Here is a 20,090-nt window from a genome sequence, read left to right as displayed (position 1 = left end):
ACACTGCCACGGGGAGGTGCCGCTAGTCAATGGGAATATAATAGATTTGTGCCAAGTTATGCCCAGTCCAGAGTGGCCACCAAAGCGCAGGATCTCACGAATCAGGGGGGCAAGATTGACCTGTGGTTCCCTTACATACAGGATAGTGTCGAAAACTAAGTAATCTTTACTAGACTTGACACAAGACCAAACGACAAAAATCCACAATACTTTAATAAAAATATGACTTTAAAATGGTAGAAAGAGCTTAGTTCAATGTAGATGGTAAATGCGACACTTTACTCTCAAAGTACCTTGTATCGGTCACGCAAACAAAACAAAAGTGTCGCAGGGAAGGGGATGCATTTGTTCCTTGCTTCGGGGGAGGTGAGGTGTCGGTTCCTTACTGCAGTGCAGGGGAGGTGATGCTTTGGTTCCTTACAGGAGAGGAGGAGATGCGTCTGTTTCTTACTGTGATCCGGTGCGATGCGACGATCCGGTGCGATGCGACAAAATGGAGTCTTTGATGCGACGCGACAACGTGGATGCGATGCGTGCACGCCCGACGGTGGTGCGGCAAAATCGAGCCACGACAGGCCCTGCGACACGCTTCTCCGGTGAAGGCGACGGCGACCTCTGCGGTGGTGGCACGCCTCTCCGGTGATGCGACACTCTTCGTCTGCGATGCAACGGCGAACAGCTGTGGCGGCGGCACGCTTCTTCGGCGATGCGACGGCAACTGCTGCGGCGACAAACTGTCTCTAGAGGTCCTAAATAGCTGCAGGCACCTCTCTGTGGCTTAAAATTCCCAGCAAGGAAATTCAAGGGGAGCTGGTGGTGAAGTCTTTGTGTCCCTGAGACTTCAGACAGGAAGCAAGCTCAGTTCAAGCCCTTGGAGATCTTCAAGATGACAAAGCAAACAGCAAAGTCCTTTTCTCCTTTCCTTGGCAACAAGTAATCACTGCAGGCCAAGCCCAGACAGCAAACAGCACAGGGGCAGTAATCCTCCTTCAGCTTCTCTGGTTTCTTCTCCTTGGCAATGGTTCCTCTTGATTTCGCAGAAGTGATCTAAAGTTCTGGGGTCTGGGTCCCCCGTTTATACACACAAATCCTTTGTCTCTGAAGGCAGAGTGTGTCTGTACCTAGTCCAAACCAGTTCTGGGTGCATTCTGCCAGTGCACAACTTCTTCCTTTGTAAGTGTGGGCCCGGGTCATCAGATGCTCCACAGGAGGTGGAGCCAGCATTGTGGAAGGCAGGCACAGCCCTATTCAGGCCCAGGTGCTACTCCTCCCATCACTCCCAATGCAGATAGGTCTATTCAGCCTAGTGCAGACTCACCCTGTCTCCTGGAGCCACCCCAGCCCCTGTCACTCACAAACCAGACATGCAATACACAACCTAGCAGAGGCAGGCAGGATGGTTAGGCAAGAAAATACCTACTTCCTAAAAGTGGTATTTTCAAACACAGAATGTTAAAACCAACTTCACTAAAAGATGTATTTTATCTTTCTGAGTTCAGGCATACTAAATTTGTTTTTCTACCATGTTCCCTGGGTGAGTTAGGATTATACGATGTTATAATTAACCTGCCCATTCTGGCCTCTGGTAACAGGTAGCCTTGCAATAGTGAAAAACGAAATTGGCTGTAATTCACTATCAGGACATGCCACACACATCAGGCCATGTCCTACCTTTCACATACAATGCACCCTGCCCTAGGGCCTACCTTAGGGGTGGCTAACATGTAGAAAGGGGAAGGTTTAGGGACTGGTAAGTGGGTGTACTTACCAAGTAAACATGGCAGTCCCAGACTGCACACAGGCCCTGCAATGGCAGGCCTGAGACATATTTTATAAGGCTGCGACTGTGGGTGTAACAACCAGTGCTGCAAGCCCACCAGCAGCATTTGATTTACAGGCCCTGGGCACACATGCTGCACTGTTCTAGGGTCTGACAAGTAAATCAAATAACCAATCATGGAACCACTAATCCATTACATCATTTTACAATAGGGAGCACTTGCACTTTGGCACTGAACAGCAGTGGCAAAGTGCCCAAAGCATCTAGACCAACAAAAACAGATGCGGCAACAGCAAAAAGTGAAAGGGAGACTCACGCCAATGATGCCTAGTCTAACAGTGGACATCTACTAAAATAAAATATATGAGATACAAACATGAAAAGTTAACAACTTCTTAAATAGCAGAGCATACCATCGTTTATTACTGTCAAACATTTTTGATTTACTTTCATTCCTTCACATAACTATCAACAGACAAACACTTTGATTTACCACTAATAAAATATTTTTGAAATGTAAGGGTATAGGTATAATTAACACACAACTCAGAAGTAACTGTGACTACAACACTAGACCTGTTTTATATGTATTGGATACAGCACAAATCTAGCACCAACGATCAGCAGAACGCCACATAGAAATTTTTTATTGCCACAGAACATCACAAATATAAGATGTCGCACACACAACAATAATCTGTACCTGGGTCTGAGGTTCTGTGGCATCAGGTAACGTAAATAAGGATATTTTCACACATTTGAACATTAATCTGCAGTTTGAGGCATTAGAATCACATGATTTTTAGTCAAGTGCTTACGTCAGAAAACCAGGTTTTAGGGAAGGTAAGGAACTGAGAGATTAGACCAAATCTCCTTCCTGACCATAAACAGGAAAATTAGGTTTATTTGAGCATCTTTATGGCAATGACGGCTCAGAAAAGGAAAACTGCAACAATATCCAAAGCACAATAGCAAATAAAATAGAGCAATACCTGGGGAACAACACCAATGGACTTCCGCAAACTTTCTAAGCTGACGTCTTGTATGTTCTGACCACTCACGTAAATGTTTCCCATCTGCGGTTCATAGAAGCGAAATAATAGCCTCACGATTGTGCTCTTCCTAAAATTTTGAAAACAGATGTTACACAGACTCCAAAATGATTAACGTTTTTAGACAAATAAGTGTAGATTATTAAAGGATGCGGATTAACGTCAGTGTGACTTCGTTTGACGGAAGCAGTGCAAACCTGATTTCAGGTGTTTGAGCGAGACAAAATTCAGTCTGAAAGCAGAACCTAAAAGCTGTTCCTTCGCTATGCCTGCTCCCTCTCACCTTTCTGGGCCAGTGATTCAACCAGCCCATCGCTATATCTTTTTCTGCATGTAAATAAAGGCTATGGGTCAGAATGTGTCCACCTGCGGTTTAAAAATCGTTTGTATGGAAAAATACATTATACAGCTCCCAAACCAGAGCTATTTACCTTATGTAACTTTTTTGTGATGAATAAGGTACCTCTCACCAAATTTACTATCTAATAAAATATCCCAAGGAGTCATACTGGATCCAGAAATTCTATTTCCTAAAACTAGGTGTATAGTGGCAGTAAATTGTCACAAGTTATGATGACAAGGCTCAATAAAGGCAACATCCAACGCCCATGACACCAGTTCCACCAAACATCCCGCCTCAAGAGAGGCTGGGAGAAAAAGATGGCATGAAATAGAAAATACAATGTACATTTTTTTTAATGAAACTAGAATACCCATCAGCTGAAACTGTTCCAAATGCATTACAGGGGGATCCTGTTTAGAGACTCTCATAGCAAAGGCCAAATCTATCTGGAAGTAATGTGTATGGAAACTATTTGCACCAGTAAATCCTACCATCAGCTAGTCCCCTGAACCGTTAACTTAGAGAAGTAAACCTAGAAATTAAAAGGGCCTTAAGTGTCAAAAAACTTCTCTCAATGAGCTTTGAATGTCAAGCAGGGGAGAAAAGAAAAAGATAACATTAGTGACAATTTTTCTGGTGGATTTTACATCTTCCTACAGATTTCTCATCTTCTAACTACCCTCCAGGTGCCACACTTTTTTTTGGGAACCTTTTCCCCCTGGAAATGGCTACATAAGGCACTGGACTAGTATGCTGATGTCAGTTCCCTGTAATTTTTTATAGCTTCATTGAGGTATGTAGGGAGGAAATGAGAGAGCATAAACAGAGCAAAAAACCTTAGCCAACACACGGCATAACTTCGGATCCTACTGATAATGTCACTAATAGACAGTGGTGAAGAGAGCAATATTAAAGGTACATTTGATATAAGGGATGACTGACCAAACGTCAGAGGTGTGTATACTATAGTCTCTTGAAGGTTCACTTCTGTGAGTCTACATGGGGCGGACATCATCCGATGAACTAGAACATAGCCATAACTTAATGGCTGATCAGTGTGAGAATAAATCTATCATTCTAAAAGCATTCCTGGCTTTCTTAGTATATGTGTGAAAGAGGGCCAGAAGTCGCGGATTTAGTAACAAGTGGGATGGAAGGGGAGTACAGGAGAGACAGCTTTGCTCTTTTCCACAGGCCCTAATACGCCTAGCCGACAAATTTGACCGTGTTAATCTCCACCCTAGGAGCTCTATAGGGTAGATATAATGCTGTCAAGAACAGACATGGGGTGGCACTGTCTGTCTCAATGGCCGTATGTGGTTGCTATGGTGCTGGGTACAACCAGAAGTAAAGAAATTGAGCTTGGGTGCAGTGAGCGTATAATGTCATGTGCACCCAGCCCACCTTGTGCAAGTGGTGAGGAGTGCCCAGGAGACCGTGACTGTTTGCCCGCCCATAGTAGAGTCAATATGTTAGATTTCAAACTTTAGAAGCTGTGAGTGGGAGGGGGATATAAAGGAAAAGGTAGAGGAATTTAGGAAGGATGATCATCTTTGCTGTTGCAATGCGGCCAGCTAGGGATAAGGGTAGTTTGGAACTTACTTTGGGAGGCATTCAAAGTTGTAATACGGAGTGCCTGCATCACTTTGTCCTCCAGCAAGGTCATGGCCGACCGTAGTCTGCTCTCCACAGTTTTTCCATGTTGTGACTAAGCCATATGCCCAGGTATCTAACCAGTTCCAGTGCCCATTTCAATGGGTACTCAGTTGGTAATCGTTTTGTACCATCAGCAAGGAGGAATAATAAATATTTAGCCCAATTAACTTGTATGCCTGAGTAGCCGCCAAATTGCACCACCTCACGAGTCAGGGGAGCTAGATTTCCCTGTGGGTCGTATGCGTATAAAGTAATATTGTCTGTATATGTCGAGACCACCAGTCCCCTGGTGGTGAAGCGAATGCCTCTATTTGCCTGGTGTTGCTGAAGCCGCGCTGCCAATAGCTCCATCGCGGTGGGGAGAAGGAGCAGTGACAGCGATCACTTATGCTGCATTTCCCGGGTAACCGTGATCAGAGATGAGCCCATTTAAGTGCACCGGGGTGGTGGGTAGAGTGCCTCATACAGCTGAGTAGCATTACAGTTAACACAGGGTATTCAAAGCAAAAATCAGGGTATATAGACAGAAAGCAATCGGCAGATCACAATCAGATGGAGACCGCCGCCAGACCCCCAGAACCCGGGGGGGAAAGGGGGGGAGCGGGTAGAGGCAGGGACCAAAGGCCGTCGGCACGGCTGCCATTTAATCATGGTCACTAAGTTGGGTCTCTGCCAAGGTATTGGCTGAGTTCCCCTGGGATTGTTTCCCCTTAGTTACATGTTTATCAAATTTTAGAGCAGATTTGGCATCTGCAAACAAAAAGTGCATTTTGCCCTCGAATGGGACCTGCAGCTTAGCCAGGTATAGTAGTGCATAGGGTATGTTAGCTTTTTGAAAGGGCTTTTTAGCTGGTAAGAAGTCACGGCAGGCCACCAGTACGGACGTGTAGTCTGGGTAAAATGAAACGTTATTACCTTGATATTAGATCGAGCCACGCTCTCATGCCAGCCGTAGGACTACATCCAGATAGTTCAATAAACAAGCAACAATGGGGCGAGCTGGTACACCCAGAGGTGGCAGAGGGCCACGAGTGCAATGGGTGTGCTCGACAATGAAGACTGCTTACAGGCCCTCACCAAAAAGATCACACAACAAGGTCTCGACAAAGTCCTCCATTTTGGAGATAGCTATAGATTCTGGAATCCTGGTAATCTGGAGGTTATTACGTCTGGACCTTGCCTCTAAATTCTCATTTTTTGGCTTTGATGAGGTCAAGAACCTTGTTCATACATAGCAGATGTACATTGGAGTTCATCTGGAGGTCATCCGCATCAGACACCTGGTTTTTCAAATGGTCCAGTCTGGTTTCATGTTTGTCGACACTTTGTTCGATGTGGTTTAGCCGGCTGGTAAGTAGTTGAGTTTAGGGTCAATGGTTTTCAGACTTGTTTTCACATTCATGAGTAGCGCTCGAAGGTCAATGTCTTGTGTGCCATCTTCCTCCTGGTGGGCCTCACTGGCCTCAGGATCTCTGCCCTGCTCTGCGTGGCAAGTGAGTCACCTACTCTCGAAGGAGAGCTTTTGACTGCTTGGTGTTGTGCTTGCCTATATTTGTGGTAAGTAGCACAACCGGCAGGGTTGATCAATGAGCAGTTCCTCACCGGAGAGAGAATCCAATGTGGCCGATAAGCCGTTCAAGGCGGTGTGTTGATCTGTATTATTCAGTCAGGAGTTGCCGGCAGTAGTCACAGGCTGAGGAATCACGGAGCCTGGCTCGCCCTGGGCTGTCCTCCCTCCACCCCAGGAGGCACTAACAGGCTCAGCAACAGGGGAATTGCTGGGCCCCCACAGTAATAGCAGGAAGAGGCGAAGTGATGGTGTGAGGAGAAGCAGGTGGGTCGATCAACACCAGGATCTCTCAGATGTGGCGCGGTGGTACAGGAAGCCTGGGGGCCCCACTCACCAAAGGATCACAAAACGTTAGGCTGACAACAGTGGATCAGTTTCTCAATGCATGGGTGCTCAGGATGGGGCACCCAAGGCAATATGCTGCCCGGAAATGTTTTCAGCTACGGGGCGTTGGTGGAGTAATGTAGAGAAACAGTAGTGGCTGTTGGGTTAATCAGTGCCCTGGATCCAGGTCGGCAATCCCCAATGGCATTAGGGGGTGCCTCGATGCTTCGGCCGCATGCCATGAGGCAGGGTCCCCAGAGACAGTGCTGATGCAAATAGAGTCCCCCACAAGCACCAGGCACACCTGCTCCAGGGCCTGGGAAGCACACAGCTAGGGGGCACAGCAGCTGGCAAGGCTGCGCCAGCCAGGGACCAGTCCCTGGGGGAGGGGAAGGTCCGCCACCCCAAGCCAAACACTTACCAGCCGTCACAGTCAGATGCAGGCACACTGACTCTGTCTGTCCTGGTCCTGACTGCTGATGCAGCCGTACTCTTCAGGCCCAGGAGTTGTAAGCCAACCACATGCAAGCAACAGCAGCAGTGTGGAGTCACGGGTCAGCTCTCTCCCCAGCACGGCTCTCTGGCCAGAGGCAGCTGCCAAGCACGCAGCTATGCCGTAACGCAGGTCTAGGAGAGTAAGGTCAGAGGTAGGTGCAGTCCCTCAGTGTGTGCTGAGAAAATTTAAGGGGAAGAGTTTGAACGGCATAAAGAAGTCTGGGAAGGAAATCCATTTTCAGACATGTTATACCAGCCCCTACTCACTAAACACTTTTTAATTGAAAAAATCATTACCATCAAGACCAGTATACCTGCTAACTCCACCCCCATCATCCCCCCTAAAGCTCAGCCAACTACGCTCAGGACCTCTCACTCCCTGGGGCAGTTTCCTACTATCAGCACAGATGTTTTTTTTAACAATCTAATGAAGGTCAGATCTGGTTCTCCGGGGAACTGCAGCCTCCCACACATCTTAAGGGAAGCTTTCCTCACATGTCCTGACGTTCCTCCCTTGCTATTGAGCTCCCTTACTCTTGAGGCGGTTCATAAAGCATTTAAAGAAGCAGAAATATTTTCCATCATGAAGAAATTAGGGGCAGATCCTCTAGCCCTTGTGAAATATCGTCCCATCTCCTTGCTCTACTTCTCAGCCAAGGTCTTGGAAGCCCACGTTGCTAATTGCCTTTGCTCCTTTATCGAACAATCTCATTTTCGGACCCTCATCAGGCGGGCTTCCGACCTTCCCATTCTAGAGGCAGTTATCTTGACGGTTCTAGACGAACTAAGGAAAGGGGCAGACACGGGCGCTACTCAGGCCCTGGTGCTTCTTGATATCTCTGCTGTGTTCAACACGGTCAACCATGAACTCTTGGTGGACCATGTCAGTAACACAGGGATACAGGCCCTGGCCCTTAAGTGGCTTATGTCTTTTCTAGATGATCTCACTCAAGCTATACGTTTCGCCCAATTCTCTGCCTCTAAAGTCAAACTGACATGTGGGGTGCAGCAGGATTCCTCCCTTGTCACCACACCTTTTCAATCTGTACCTGTATCCTCTAATGCAATCCTTAGGTGAAAGGAAGGTATGCACTTTCAAGTACGCTGACTATCTTCAATTGATCTTTAACATCGACAAGTCTGCTGCCTCCATTACTAACTTTCAAACAATCATGCGACATTTAAGTAGCTGAACAGTAACCACCTGAAATTAAACCCAGACAAAACAGAACTTATCTTAACTGGAGGGCCCTGGAATTCAAATGTTTAGCCCACTGAGTTGGGAAACCCACCCCTACTATCAAGATCAACTAAAAGCCTTGGCATCACAATTGACTGCAAGAAATCCCAGATTGGGACGGTGGTCTCTACCTGCTTCTTTCAGCTCCAGAAGATCAGCGGATTTCTCACTCCTGAAGCTCTTACCTAAGTTGTTTTAGCCCTAGTCATCTCTCATATGGACTATGCTAACTCACTCTACTTTGTCATACAGGCATATCAATTAAAAAGACTGCAACTGGTGCAAAACTAGGCATCTAGATTAATCTATCATCAGCCAACATGGCAGCATGTTACCCCTCTTATAAAAAAGTTACATTGGCTCCCGGTAGTCGAACACAGTGCATTCAAGTTGGGATGCCTCATCTTTAAAGCGCTTCATGGCAACTGCCCAGTATTTGTATTTACTCGGGTCCAGAGATATATCCCCCACTCGGGATCCTAGGTCTTCCCATCTAAATCTCTTGGCTACGCCGTCCTTTAAACACAAGAAATTGGGAGGGGACTAAGATATGCGGTTTTTGCCCCTCAATTTTGGAACCCTCTTCCTCTGGACATTAGATCTATGACATCATATCCTCAATTTAGGAAACTTTTAAAAACCTGGCTATTTCGCCAGGCTTATGAATGAATTACTTAGTGGCAGGACCTCCTAGACCCCAGCGCCAAGGAACTGTGTGGTGTACGCGCACTAAGTATTTTTAACATAACATATCCTCCCAAAGGTATGTTCTGGCCTATTCCATCCACAGACGTCTTAATATAAGGTATCGAGCAAAGGGAGGACAGTAACTGCATATATTTTGCGTTCCTCTTTTGGCATGTAATCCCATCTATACCATATTTTCTCAAGACTGGAACACAGCTTAATATAACAAATTTCCACCTGCAATCCAACCACTTTGCAAAAATGTTATTTAAAACATTAGAAAAAGACTGAAGCTCTGCTAGAAGTGTCAGAGCACAACATTAGTCATGACACATAATACATGATCTGCACAGTGGACCAAATTCTACACATGTTGTCAAACCTTGATATCTCTTATGATGGAAATTGGTATATATTTTGACTGGCAGATCTTAATGCAAAGACTAAATGTCGCAGCTTGCTGCATTGTTAATTGTGTCATTAATGTGTGCGAGCTGCACATTATGTCGGTATTTAAACTACTTTTGAGCAATTTGTGAGAGCTTTTTTTATCATGGGTTCCGCGAGTAGTTGGTCTTCAGACCATTATGATTCTTTTTAATTATAATTCCTTGACAGTTTTATCATTATTGAAAAAAAGCTTTCAGCATTGTGTTTTCCGATCAGAGTAGTCGGTGGCATCAACTGTTTCTTTCAGCATGGTGTAAATTTGTGATATGTGCTTTGTACCATGAAGTGTGCTAATCCTCCACCACCACCATTCATGTAAAAGGTTGGGGAGCCCACTATGAAATAGGACAAGAGGTTAAGGTTATTTAAACAATACCTGTTAGATAGATCAGGTAAATCATGTGTATCGACTCACAAGAGAGAAGTATTACTAAATTTGCTGAGGGTGGAGGGGGTAGAACAGTTCAAAGCATTTACCACCTCCTCTCGTAGTGATGGGGATTTAATGTGTATTCTAATGCTTTAGGAAAGCAAAAATGAAATTTTACAGAGGAAATGCAAGCTGTAAGGGAGACACAGTTTCTACACCGTATGCCAATTTGTTTAAATCTTTAGTTTGCCCTAAACAATTGTACATTTTTGTTGGTCTGCTGATCAGGAATTGCTGTTTCAAGCTTTCAAGTCAGACACTCTGAGAATGTATATGTCTGAGGATAAGCTATTGAGGGAGGTTAAGCCATTGGTTGGGATAGGGCAGGCTGTAAAAATAGTTCTTATTCCTGAATTACAAATATCCTGTAAAATAAAATAAAAGTTATCTTTTGAAGCTGATGTTTTTATGCGAGGGGGATTCATTTATACTATCCATTTAGCTCAGGGATAGTATTATTGAGTTCACACTCTAAGGAAATTTAGGAGATACTTGTATTGAAAACTTAAAAGAAAGTTAGACTAACGTACTGTAGCCACTGATTGAAACAACACTGTCAGACAAAGGGCCTTATATTGGAGTTTGGCAGAAGCGGAACATCCTCCAGAAAGTGGTGGATGTCCCGTCCACTTAATGTAGAGAGCATAGAGCACTTTAAGACAAGCACTAGTTATTGGATGATGTCCCGCATCTGCCAAACTCTAATAAAAGCCTCTGATAGGCGATAGCTGGAGCTTTCTTTGGATTTTATATTTGCCTCTCCTGAGTTTATTGGAAGAGGGAAAATGTATTTCGTTTTTCTAAGTGGGCTGAGTATCAATTAATCAAGTGACTTGTAAAGCGCGACTAATCACCCGTAAGGGCCTCAAGGTGTGGGGGTGGGGGGGTTTGACTGATGATACGCCAAAGGCACTGTGGTTCAGTCGAAGAGCCAGGTCTTGAGGTCCTTCCTGAATTGAGGAAGTGACGGTGAATTCCTGAGATGGAGAAGCAGGGTGTTCCAGGTCTGAGGGGTAGGAGAAGGATCTTCCTCCGGCCATGGACGTGGGACGATCGCCAGGGCCAGTTGGGCGGAGTCTAGTCTGCTGCTGACGAGTGCGTGGGTGACCCTCTTTCTGGACTCAGAGGGGATCCACTTAAAGATCTTTCGGAGCAGGCGTAGCATGTGGAAGCAGGATGATGAGACAGTGTTGATATGGCGGTTCATGGTGAGCGAGGAGTCCAGGATGATGCCATGGGTTCGTGCGTGGTCTGTGGGTGGGGGGGGGGAATCTAAGATCTGTAGGCCACCAGGCGCCGTCCCAGGTGGAGAGGGGAGCTCAGAATGAGGACTTCGGTCTTCTCTGAGTTGAGCTTGAGGCAGCTGTCCTTCATCCAGGTGGCGACAGCCTTTATCCCGTAGTGGAAGTTGTTCTATGCGACTGTGGGTTCGTTGGTGAGGGAGAGAATCAGCTGGGTGTCTTATAAGTGGTTGTATGAACCACCAACTACAAAACTGATTCTTTTTTGCATTTTTTTTTCTTTAGAGATGGTATTTCGTAGGAAAGGTTAACTTTACGGGGGGTGGTAATGAAAAAAAAAAATCACTTCTTTGCCAGCCGTGCTCTTGGTCCTCTTCGCCCGCTTCCAGAACTCCAGGGACAGCAAGCAGTAGGCACACAGGTTCCCAGACTTCCCCAGCCAATCACAACGCTGCGTTACAATCAATCAGGGAATTGTGAAGCATGCTACTCACCCGTGAGGGTCTCAAGAAGCTGGGGGGGGGGGGAGCAGATACGGGTCAGTTGAAGAGCAAGGTCTTCCTGAAAGTGTGCAGAGTGGGGATGCATCTGATGTTGATAGGGAGCTCGTTCCAGGTCTTTGCCGCGATGTAGAAGGCTCTTCCACCTGTTCTGGCTCTGCAGATGCTCTTGGTTTCGGCGAGGTCGGCGGATTGGAGGTTTCTCTTGGGTACGTGGAAGGAGATTCTTTCGTTGAGATATTGGGGTCCGGTGTTGTGAAGGCATTTGCAGACGTGGGTGAGAATCTTGAAGGGTACTCTTCTTGACGGGGAGCCAATGGAGGTCTCGCAGGTGTTGGGACATGTGTTCATGTCGAGGGATGCCGAGGACGAGTCTGGCTGATGTGTTCTGTATGGTCTGGAGCTTGCAGAGCAGGGATTTGTTGATTCCGGCGTGGAGGGTGTTTCCATAGTCCAGTCTGCTGGCTATGAGTGAGTGGGTTATGGTCTTCCTGGATCCGGGGGGGGATCCATTTGGAGGTCTTGCGAAGGATGCAGAGGGTATTGAAACTGGTGGAGGCAACGGGTTTGATCTGCCGGTTCATAGTGAGGGAGGAGTCAGGTATGATGCAGAGGATCCGGGCGTGGTCCCTGGGGGTGAGTGGACTGCTGAGGGCAATGGGCCACCAGGTGTTGTTCCATGCAGAGGGGGAGGGTCTGTGGACAAGGACTTCTGTCTTCTCCGAGTTGAGCTTCAGGCAGCTGCTGCTCATCCAGGATGCGGCGTCCTTCATTCCTTCCTGGAAGCTGAATCTGGTGGTGTGGGAGTCCTTGATGAGGGAGAGGATGAGCTGGGTGTTGGCATAGGATACTATGCTGAGTCCATGCTGTCTGATGATGGCAGCAAGGGGGGCCATGTAGATGTTGAAGAGCGTGGGGCTGAGCAACGATCCCTGGGACACTCCACAGTTGATCTCGGTGGGTTCGGAGAGGATGGGCGTGAATCTGATTCTTTGGGTCCTGCCGGTGAGGAAGGAGCGGAGCCATTTGAGGGCGGCTCCCTGTATGCCGGCGTCATGGAGTCTGGCGGTGAGTGTGCAGTGGGAGATGGTGTCGAAGGCTGCAGAGACCTCTAGCAGCATCAGGGCTGCAGTGTGGCCTTGGTCGAGGAGGGTGCAGATGTCTGTGGAGGCGAGTAGGGCGGTCTCGGTGCTGTGGTTGCTGCGGAATCCCGATTGAGAGAGGTCGAGGATGGAGTTCTCTTCGATGAAGTTCGTTAGTTGGGTGTTGACGATCTTCTCGGTGACTTTGGCCGTGAAAGGGAGGAGGGAGATGCTTCAGTAGTTTTTGAGGTCCGTCGGATCTGCTGAGGGCTTCTTGAGAAGGGGCTTGACTTCTGCATGTTTCCAGTCATCGGGGAATGGTCCTGCTTCGAAGGTGGCGTTGAGGGTGTGTCATAGTCCAGGTGCTATGGCGGTGGCAGCTCTCTGGAATATGTGCGGAGGGCAGGGGTTGTTGGGGGCTACTGAGTAAATGCTATTCATGGTTGAAGCGGTGTCTTCGATGGTGACTGGGGCCCAGGAGGAGATGGTAGGCTGGCTGTCGTTGCTGGGAGAGGAAGGGGTTCGGTGAAGTTGTTGTAGAGGGATCTTATCCTCAAGCAGAAGTAGGAGCAGAGTTTGTTGAAGAGGTCCTGGGAGGGTGTGATGTCCGTGGCTTGGTGAATTCCTAAATGATGCAGAAGAGTTCCTTGGAGTTTGTGGCGTTGGCATGGATTTTGTGTTGGATGAAGGTCCCCTTAGTGGATCTGATGAGTCGGTGATATTCCGTTAGGGCGTTCTTGTATGTGTTACGGTCTTCAGGGGTTCTGCTGTTTCTCCATAGCTTTGAGACGTCTGCAGGTGTGCCTGGATTCTTTAAGATCGGCGGGGACCAAGTGGCCTTCCTGAGGTGCAGTTTGTCAGGGTTGCGGAGGGGGGAGAGCTTGTCTGCGCAGTTGGTGATCCATCTGTGGAGTTCTTTGGCTGCGGAGTTGGCGTCGGTCGAGGTAGGTGGGGGATCGTGGATGAGGGTGGAGTTGAGGTGCTCCTCTGTGACCTTGCTCCAGTTCCTTCATAGAGGGCGTGGTGTAGGTTGTGGGGCGGTGGCTTTGTTGAAAGAAGTCTACGCAGTGGTGGTCCATCCAGGGTGGTTGTGTGATGTAACTGAAGTGAATGTTGTTACCTCCTGCGAAGATGGGGTCAAGGGTGTGTCCTGCTTTGTGGGGGAGGGGGTGGTGGTGACGAGCTATTACAGTCCGAGGTTGGCGAGGTTGTCCAGGAGGGTGGCGGAGTTGGGGTAGTTGAGGTTGTCAAGGTGGAAGTTTAGGTCTCCGATGAGTATGTAGTCCATAGAGGCGATGGCGTGTGGTGCGAGGAGGTCGGCGATGGTAGTGAACGTGGTCCGAGGTCTGGGGGCCTGTAGGCAAGGGTGCTGCGTAGGGTCGTTCTGGGGCTGGTCTGGTTCTGGAAATGGAGGTTTTCGGTGGTGGATGGTGGGGGGAAGGTTCGTTCGTAGTGGAGATGGTGAGTCGGAGGGAGCCCTTGTGTGCGATGGCGAATTCTCCTTCTTGGCGGTTGTGGCGGTGCTTCCTCTAGATCTTGTATCCATCTGGGACGGCAGTGGCGATGTCAGGGACGGAGGTGGAGTTGGTCCAGGTTTCTGTGAAGAAGGCGAGGTCTGGCGAGATGGTGTCGAGGAGGTCCCAGATCTCTACAGCATGTCTGTGCAGGGAGCGCACGTTGAGGAGGCTGCACCTCAGGGCATCAGGAGTGCTGGCATCCGGCATGAGTGCAGTGGTCATGGGGGTGCGGAGGATGGTGAAGGATTGTCTGCAGTGTTGGCAGGAGAACTGGCCGTGGGTGGTGTTCGACGTAGACAGCTGGCAGTTGTTGTTCCTTTCGGGATTGAGTGCATGGAGGGCAGCTGAGTCGAGCAGTGGGTGGTCTGAGAACCAGGGTCCCTTGGGCTGGTCGCGGTCGGGCGCAAACAGGCTTTCTTTTGGCACGCCAAAGCGGCCGCCATTAAATAGGGAAAGGGGAGGGAAGCACAGCTGGGAGGTGGGAGCGGGAACCGGCAGGGGGAGGGGCCGCGGTGGCAGCAACGGCAGGAAAAGGCAGTGAAACGGGCACCAAGGACACAACAAAGGCACATGTACAATGAAAAAAATTAAAAACTGACAAAAATAAACCGAATACAGAAATGACAATTACAGAGGCACAAACAACAAAAAAGACAGACAAGAGACAGAAAATGGGCACAAACACAAAACAGACAACAGCGGACCAGTAGAAGAGCAAGGCTCTCCGACTGGACCACCAGGGATGAGGTGCAGGCAGGAGCTTGCGGGTAGAGGAGGGCCTCAAACACCTACCAACTCAGAGAGGTGTAGGGGGCAGCGGCACAAAAGCTGCTAGGGCGGAGAGCAGAGTCCCTGACCAGGAGGCCAGAGGTCTTGTCAAACCATGGCGCTCAGAGAGGGACTGGAAGGCTGTGCATGTTCCCCACCCAGGCTGAATAGTACAGCCTGGGTTGAGATCATGCAAAGTGCGCATGACTGTTTGGCCGGCCCACAACGGCCAGTCAAACCGTCATGCACACTTCAGATAGTGCCTACAACTCCTCTCCTTTGTGACAGCTCAGCCCTGCACCTAACCAGCTGAGCAATGCCGGAAAAATAAAACAATGCATTTTTTCCTTTTTGACCTGCTCACTGTGCATTGGGGTGAAGCTCTTCCATGTCGGCGGAGGAGCAGCCCCAGATCAATCCTGCAGAACCGAGTCGCACTCACCGCACATGAATGGCTTTGTAGAAAAGCTCAACATAATGATTGTGGACAGCGGGCACTTTGTGTTATCTTCCAATTTGAAAGTTGAAGAGGAATGAAAAATAAAGTATAGTGTTACTATTGTTCACCACACAATACTACCATTAGCTCTCCATTTGAAATATAGAGGTCGGTACCGAATTTATGTGCTTACTCCTGGGCTGGGCGAGTAGAAGAACTGGGTTTGACACAATGTTAAATTGAGACTAGGTAGATTTGTTGGTAAGTATTGTGAGACAACTGAGAAATGTGTGAGCAAGGTGTCAAGATGAACAATCATAATTGATCTTAGCTGGTCTAAATTGGTCTAAAAAAGGCTGTCCACATTTTTCACAGTCAAAAGAGTAATGATAGGAGAGATAACCTCTGTTATATTTGAGAATGGAGCACTGTGAAGTCTGAATACAGTGGTGATAATTGATGACTTGCATGTTTTTGTTAATCTGTTTATTGAATCTTCATATCAACAGATCATCGAATTGCATTAAGATATTATAGTTATGAAACATGGCCACAATTTTAACCATGTGGTCTGTCCTGAGGTAATAATGTTTAAGGTTAAAGCAGACATTATACTCAAAGAAAAATAGTATGCAACAACTCTAACTTTGTAAAGTAGCATAGAAGGATGACCAACAACATCAGATCGATTTCTTAACTAAAACACAAGATTAAGAAAAAAAGGAATACACAAACCAAACAGTCAAATGTTTCTCAGTGATTCCATATACAGAAAATAAGTGCTCTGCAGTCTTCCCCCCCTTTTTTCCTGAATAAATCAAATTCTTGGTGAATTCCTATATTTAACAAGATGTTATGGGGGTGAGGATGGGTAATGCATAAATCTAATCTTAGATCTCACTTCGCAACACTTCCATTTGGTTCATCTAAGGGTTATCAAAGGCAAACAAAATCTCGTCTCAGAGAGGTACTATGGGATGCCTACATCTGGCATTTCTTTCTTCCGCAAGCAACACCAGACTCTCACTTCTAGCCCATAAGCTCACATCATGGAGCCATTTGCCAAAAAGAAGGGAAGATTATGATCTTCAATGCATTGCAATACACTTTTAGGAAGAATGAAAACCAAATCGATGAACCTTTTCCTAGCTCGCTTAGGCTTCAGAAATTCATGAAATTGGGCCAATAGGCAGGTCTCAGTGGTGTGTATGTCTTGCCTATTAAGTAAAACATTTAGGAGACAAGTTATTTGTTCAGAACATTTGGGCAGAGGCACACAACTACCCCATGTGAAAATAATCTGAATCAGAGAGGTCACATCTAGGGCGATGCAAGTCAGCCGATCCTCTACTGCGATTCAAGCGTCCAGAGGACATGGAAGTGATGTGTAAATAATTAAACTAGACTTATTTAAATCTCATTTAGTTCCTATTCTATTTCTCTTGGACTTGCATCAATTGAGGTGTGGCTATTTTAAGTATGGATCAGTATAGCCACATCATTGAACTATTGAACTATGGGCATTGTCTATCATAAAGAGCAATTGCAGCACTTCATACGTATTTGGCTCAGTGTGACAGGCACTCCAATTTTTCTTCATAGACTGAGTTATAGAATGACAACTTACTTATCTTCGGTAACTTCTTATCTGGTAGAGACAGAATCTAGCTGCAGATTCCTTATCTTAGAATTCGCCAGACTGGATCCGGAATTTCTTTCAGCAGTAACTCTGCGCGTCATTAGAGGACGTTGAGCGACTCTTAAAGAAACAGTCTCTGGAACAGTGAGCCAAAAAAGGAAACATCTTGTATTGACAAGTACAGATTAAAAGAGCTGTAGTAGTATGCAGGGAGGGATCTTGGAGACAACAGGGCCCTCAGTTCGCAGAGCGGGTAAGATGGGTGGGCCGATAATGAATCTGCGGAGCCTCGTCAACATCCCTGTGAGAAGCGCGGGGAAATTACCTGCTTCGTTGGTTCTTGTGGTCCCTGGCTGAGTCGTTGCAGAACCCCTGGGCTCATCGCTGGTCTCCCCCGCCGCCTGCAGCCCCGTGACACCTGAGGGCGCGGCCGCTGTGTGGGGAGACTACACTACCCAGGAGCCTTAGCGGCCGGACACCGTACACCGCCAGCTCGCGCTCAGTGGCGCTTAAATTCGAAACTGGTCTTCGGCCGAGTGGGAGCCTCGTCAACATCCCTGTGAGAAGCACGGGGAAATTACCTGCTTCGTTGGTTCTTGTGGTCCCTGGCTGAGTCGTTGCAGAACCCCTGGGCTCATCGCTGGTCTCCCCCGCCGCCTGCAGCCCCGTGACACCTGAGGGCGCGGCCGCTGTGTGGGGAGACTACACTACCCAGGAGCCTTAGCGGCCGGACGCCGTACACCGCCAGCTCGCGCTCAGTGGCGCTTAAAATCGAAACTGGTCTCCCGCCTCGCGGGACGCGCGCGGGCGGCGCCGGGAGAAGCCCGGGACAAGGGCGGGGCAGTCTGCGGCCGTCCGAGGCCGGAGGAGGCTGGGCTGGGCCATCCCTTTCGGCTCGCTCGTTCAAGCTGGTCACCGTTCCTGTGCCACTGAAAGACTGCCGAGAACGCAAAGATAAGTCTGGGAGGGGTGTGTAGATCTAACACTGTCAATTGGGTGAAGTACCACAGCTGGGGGCACAACACTGTGTCTTGTTTTGTCATACCTCACTGCAGCCATCGCCTGTGTGTCACCAGCGTAGGGCAGTCTCTCACTGTAGTGGGCAAGCTAACACTCTGTGGACTTTCTCTGCCTGGTCAGCCTCAATCGTCATTTTGAGAACATGGGGAAATCCAGAAAAACACCAATTAGACCTGGGACGGGAGTTAGGGGCACATTAGATGCATTCATCACACGTGCGGAATCCCTGTTGACACATGAGATACAGTTGACGGAGCGTAGATTGTCCCTTGATTCCTTACTGGCACATAAACGCTCTTCGTTGGGGACAATAGCGGAATGTGGCACACCTGGAGTGAGCACATCGGCAGGTCAGGGTCCTTCCTTGCTGAGTAAAACCCAGGGCTCTACATTAGCACAAGTCCACACAAATAGGCAAAGCGACGGGGATGACGAGCTACCGCTAGTGGTGGGCCCCGCGGTAGAAATGGAGGTTAGTGGATCTGGGGGTCTACAGGTGGATGCCCAAGAACAGAATGCGATTACTCCCGGGGATGAGAGGGTTCTTAACGCTTTAGTGGAGAAAGAAAGGGTAGTAGTTACCCGATCAAAAAAAGCCTTAATAGCGCCAGACCCCCCCCTGAATGTGCCACTATTGAGAGTTTGAAGTCCTCAACCAGGGCACAAAATAAGGGGACAAGTAAAAAGAAAAATGACACTAATGCAAAAAAAGGTGGTTCCAGAATAGACCCTATAATAGTCGAGGATGAAAGCAATAGGCCAGCTTGTTCCCAATGTCATTCCAGCCCCCCTGTAAACATGGATTGGCCGCAGGAGATATTGAAAACACTTGATTTCAAGTTGGAAGCCCTTTTCCTTAAACACTTGGCCCCTTTGGTGGAAGATATAAAGAAAATTGAGTTAAAGGTCAATAGGTTGTTGGAGAAGGATAAATGCGTTCTCCCAGTCCCCCAACAAATTACGATACCGGATGGGCAAGAGATTGTATCTCATCCGGGACGAGCAGGGTCAATGCAGAGGGTTGATCGCAATGTGAGCGATGATAGTGACACACACCCTGTTCAGGCTCCTGTGAGTCCCCAACAAGAGGCTAGTACAAAAGCCCAGATAGCAGCCACCGGTTCTCATAATGCCCAGGTGCTGAGCTCCCCGGGCCTCCAGACGCTAGACTTGCCCCCTGCATGTTGCCCATACACAATAGTTTTAGCAGGGGTTCCGGCCCAAAATGGGGAAAGAGAAGAATCTACAGTTTCCTTGATAAACAAGGTCAGTCATTGGTTGCATAATAACGCGAAGGAATCTAAGCAGTGGAGAACGCATATTCTCATGGCAAGGAGGGTAGCTTGGATTGGTCCCTCAAAAAAGAAGTTTGCTGGAGATTGCGTCATTGTCAATTTTAGACACCGAGAGCTGGTAAAAGAACTGTTGGGTTATAGTTATGTGGCTTTTGACAGTGGGACGACTATTAAAATGCTCCCTCTAAATTTTTTCTATAGGGACCAGGCAAAAGTACCGCGCCAGGGGACACGAAGTAGAGCGGAAGTCCCGCTAACAAGATTATATAGATTAGGGTCAGTCTCTAATAGGTTCAACCCATTGTCTGATGCGGCAGTGATGGATGAACTAGATTGACAGACTCAAGTAGAAATACCGGAAAATTCATTACCTTCAGACAATATTATGCCTGGGGAGAATGTTGGCTCTATAGGAAATAGCCTTTTACCTGAAATCCCCCAAAATGAGGTTGTAACAACTCAATTAGCGACTAGTTCTGCAGTAGATCAGAGTAGTCCAGCAGAAGTGGGATCCCAAATTCAATATTCCCAAGCAAGGAACGTGACCACTCCGGGGAACGAG

At 47.8% G+C, this 20,090-nt stretch overlaps 1 protein-coding gene across 1 annotated transcript in view; it reads right to left on the bottom strand.

Moving 5' to 3' along the window:
- The window catches only part of ABCB7 (ATP binding cassette subfamily B member 7), an 801,099-nt gene that overhangs the window by 132,370 nt on the left and 648,639 nt on the right, over positions 1 to 20,090 (bottom strand). The window contains exon 12 of the mRNA XM_085608245.1: positions 2,773 to 2,902. Coding sequence (XP_085464371.1) covers positions 2,773 to 2,902 — 130 coding nt within the window. The remainder of the gene's footprint in view (positions 1 to 2,772; positions 2,903 to 20,090) is intronic.

Source organism: Triturus cristatus, chromosome 5_2, assembly GCF_964204655.1.
Source record: "Triturus cristatus chromosome 5_2, aTriCri1.1, whole genome shotgun sequence".
NCBI classification, from domain to species: Eukaryota; Metazoa; Chordata; class Amphibia; order Caudata; family Salamandridae; genus Triturus; species Triturus cristatus.
This window is presented reverse-complemented; position numbering and strand designations above follow the sequence as displayed.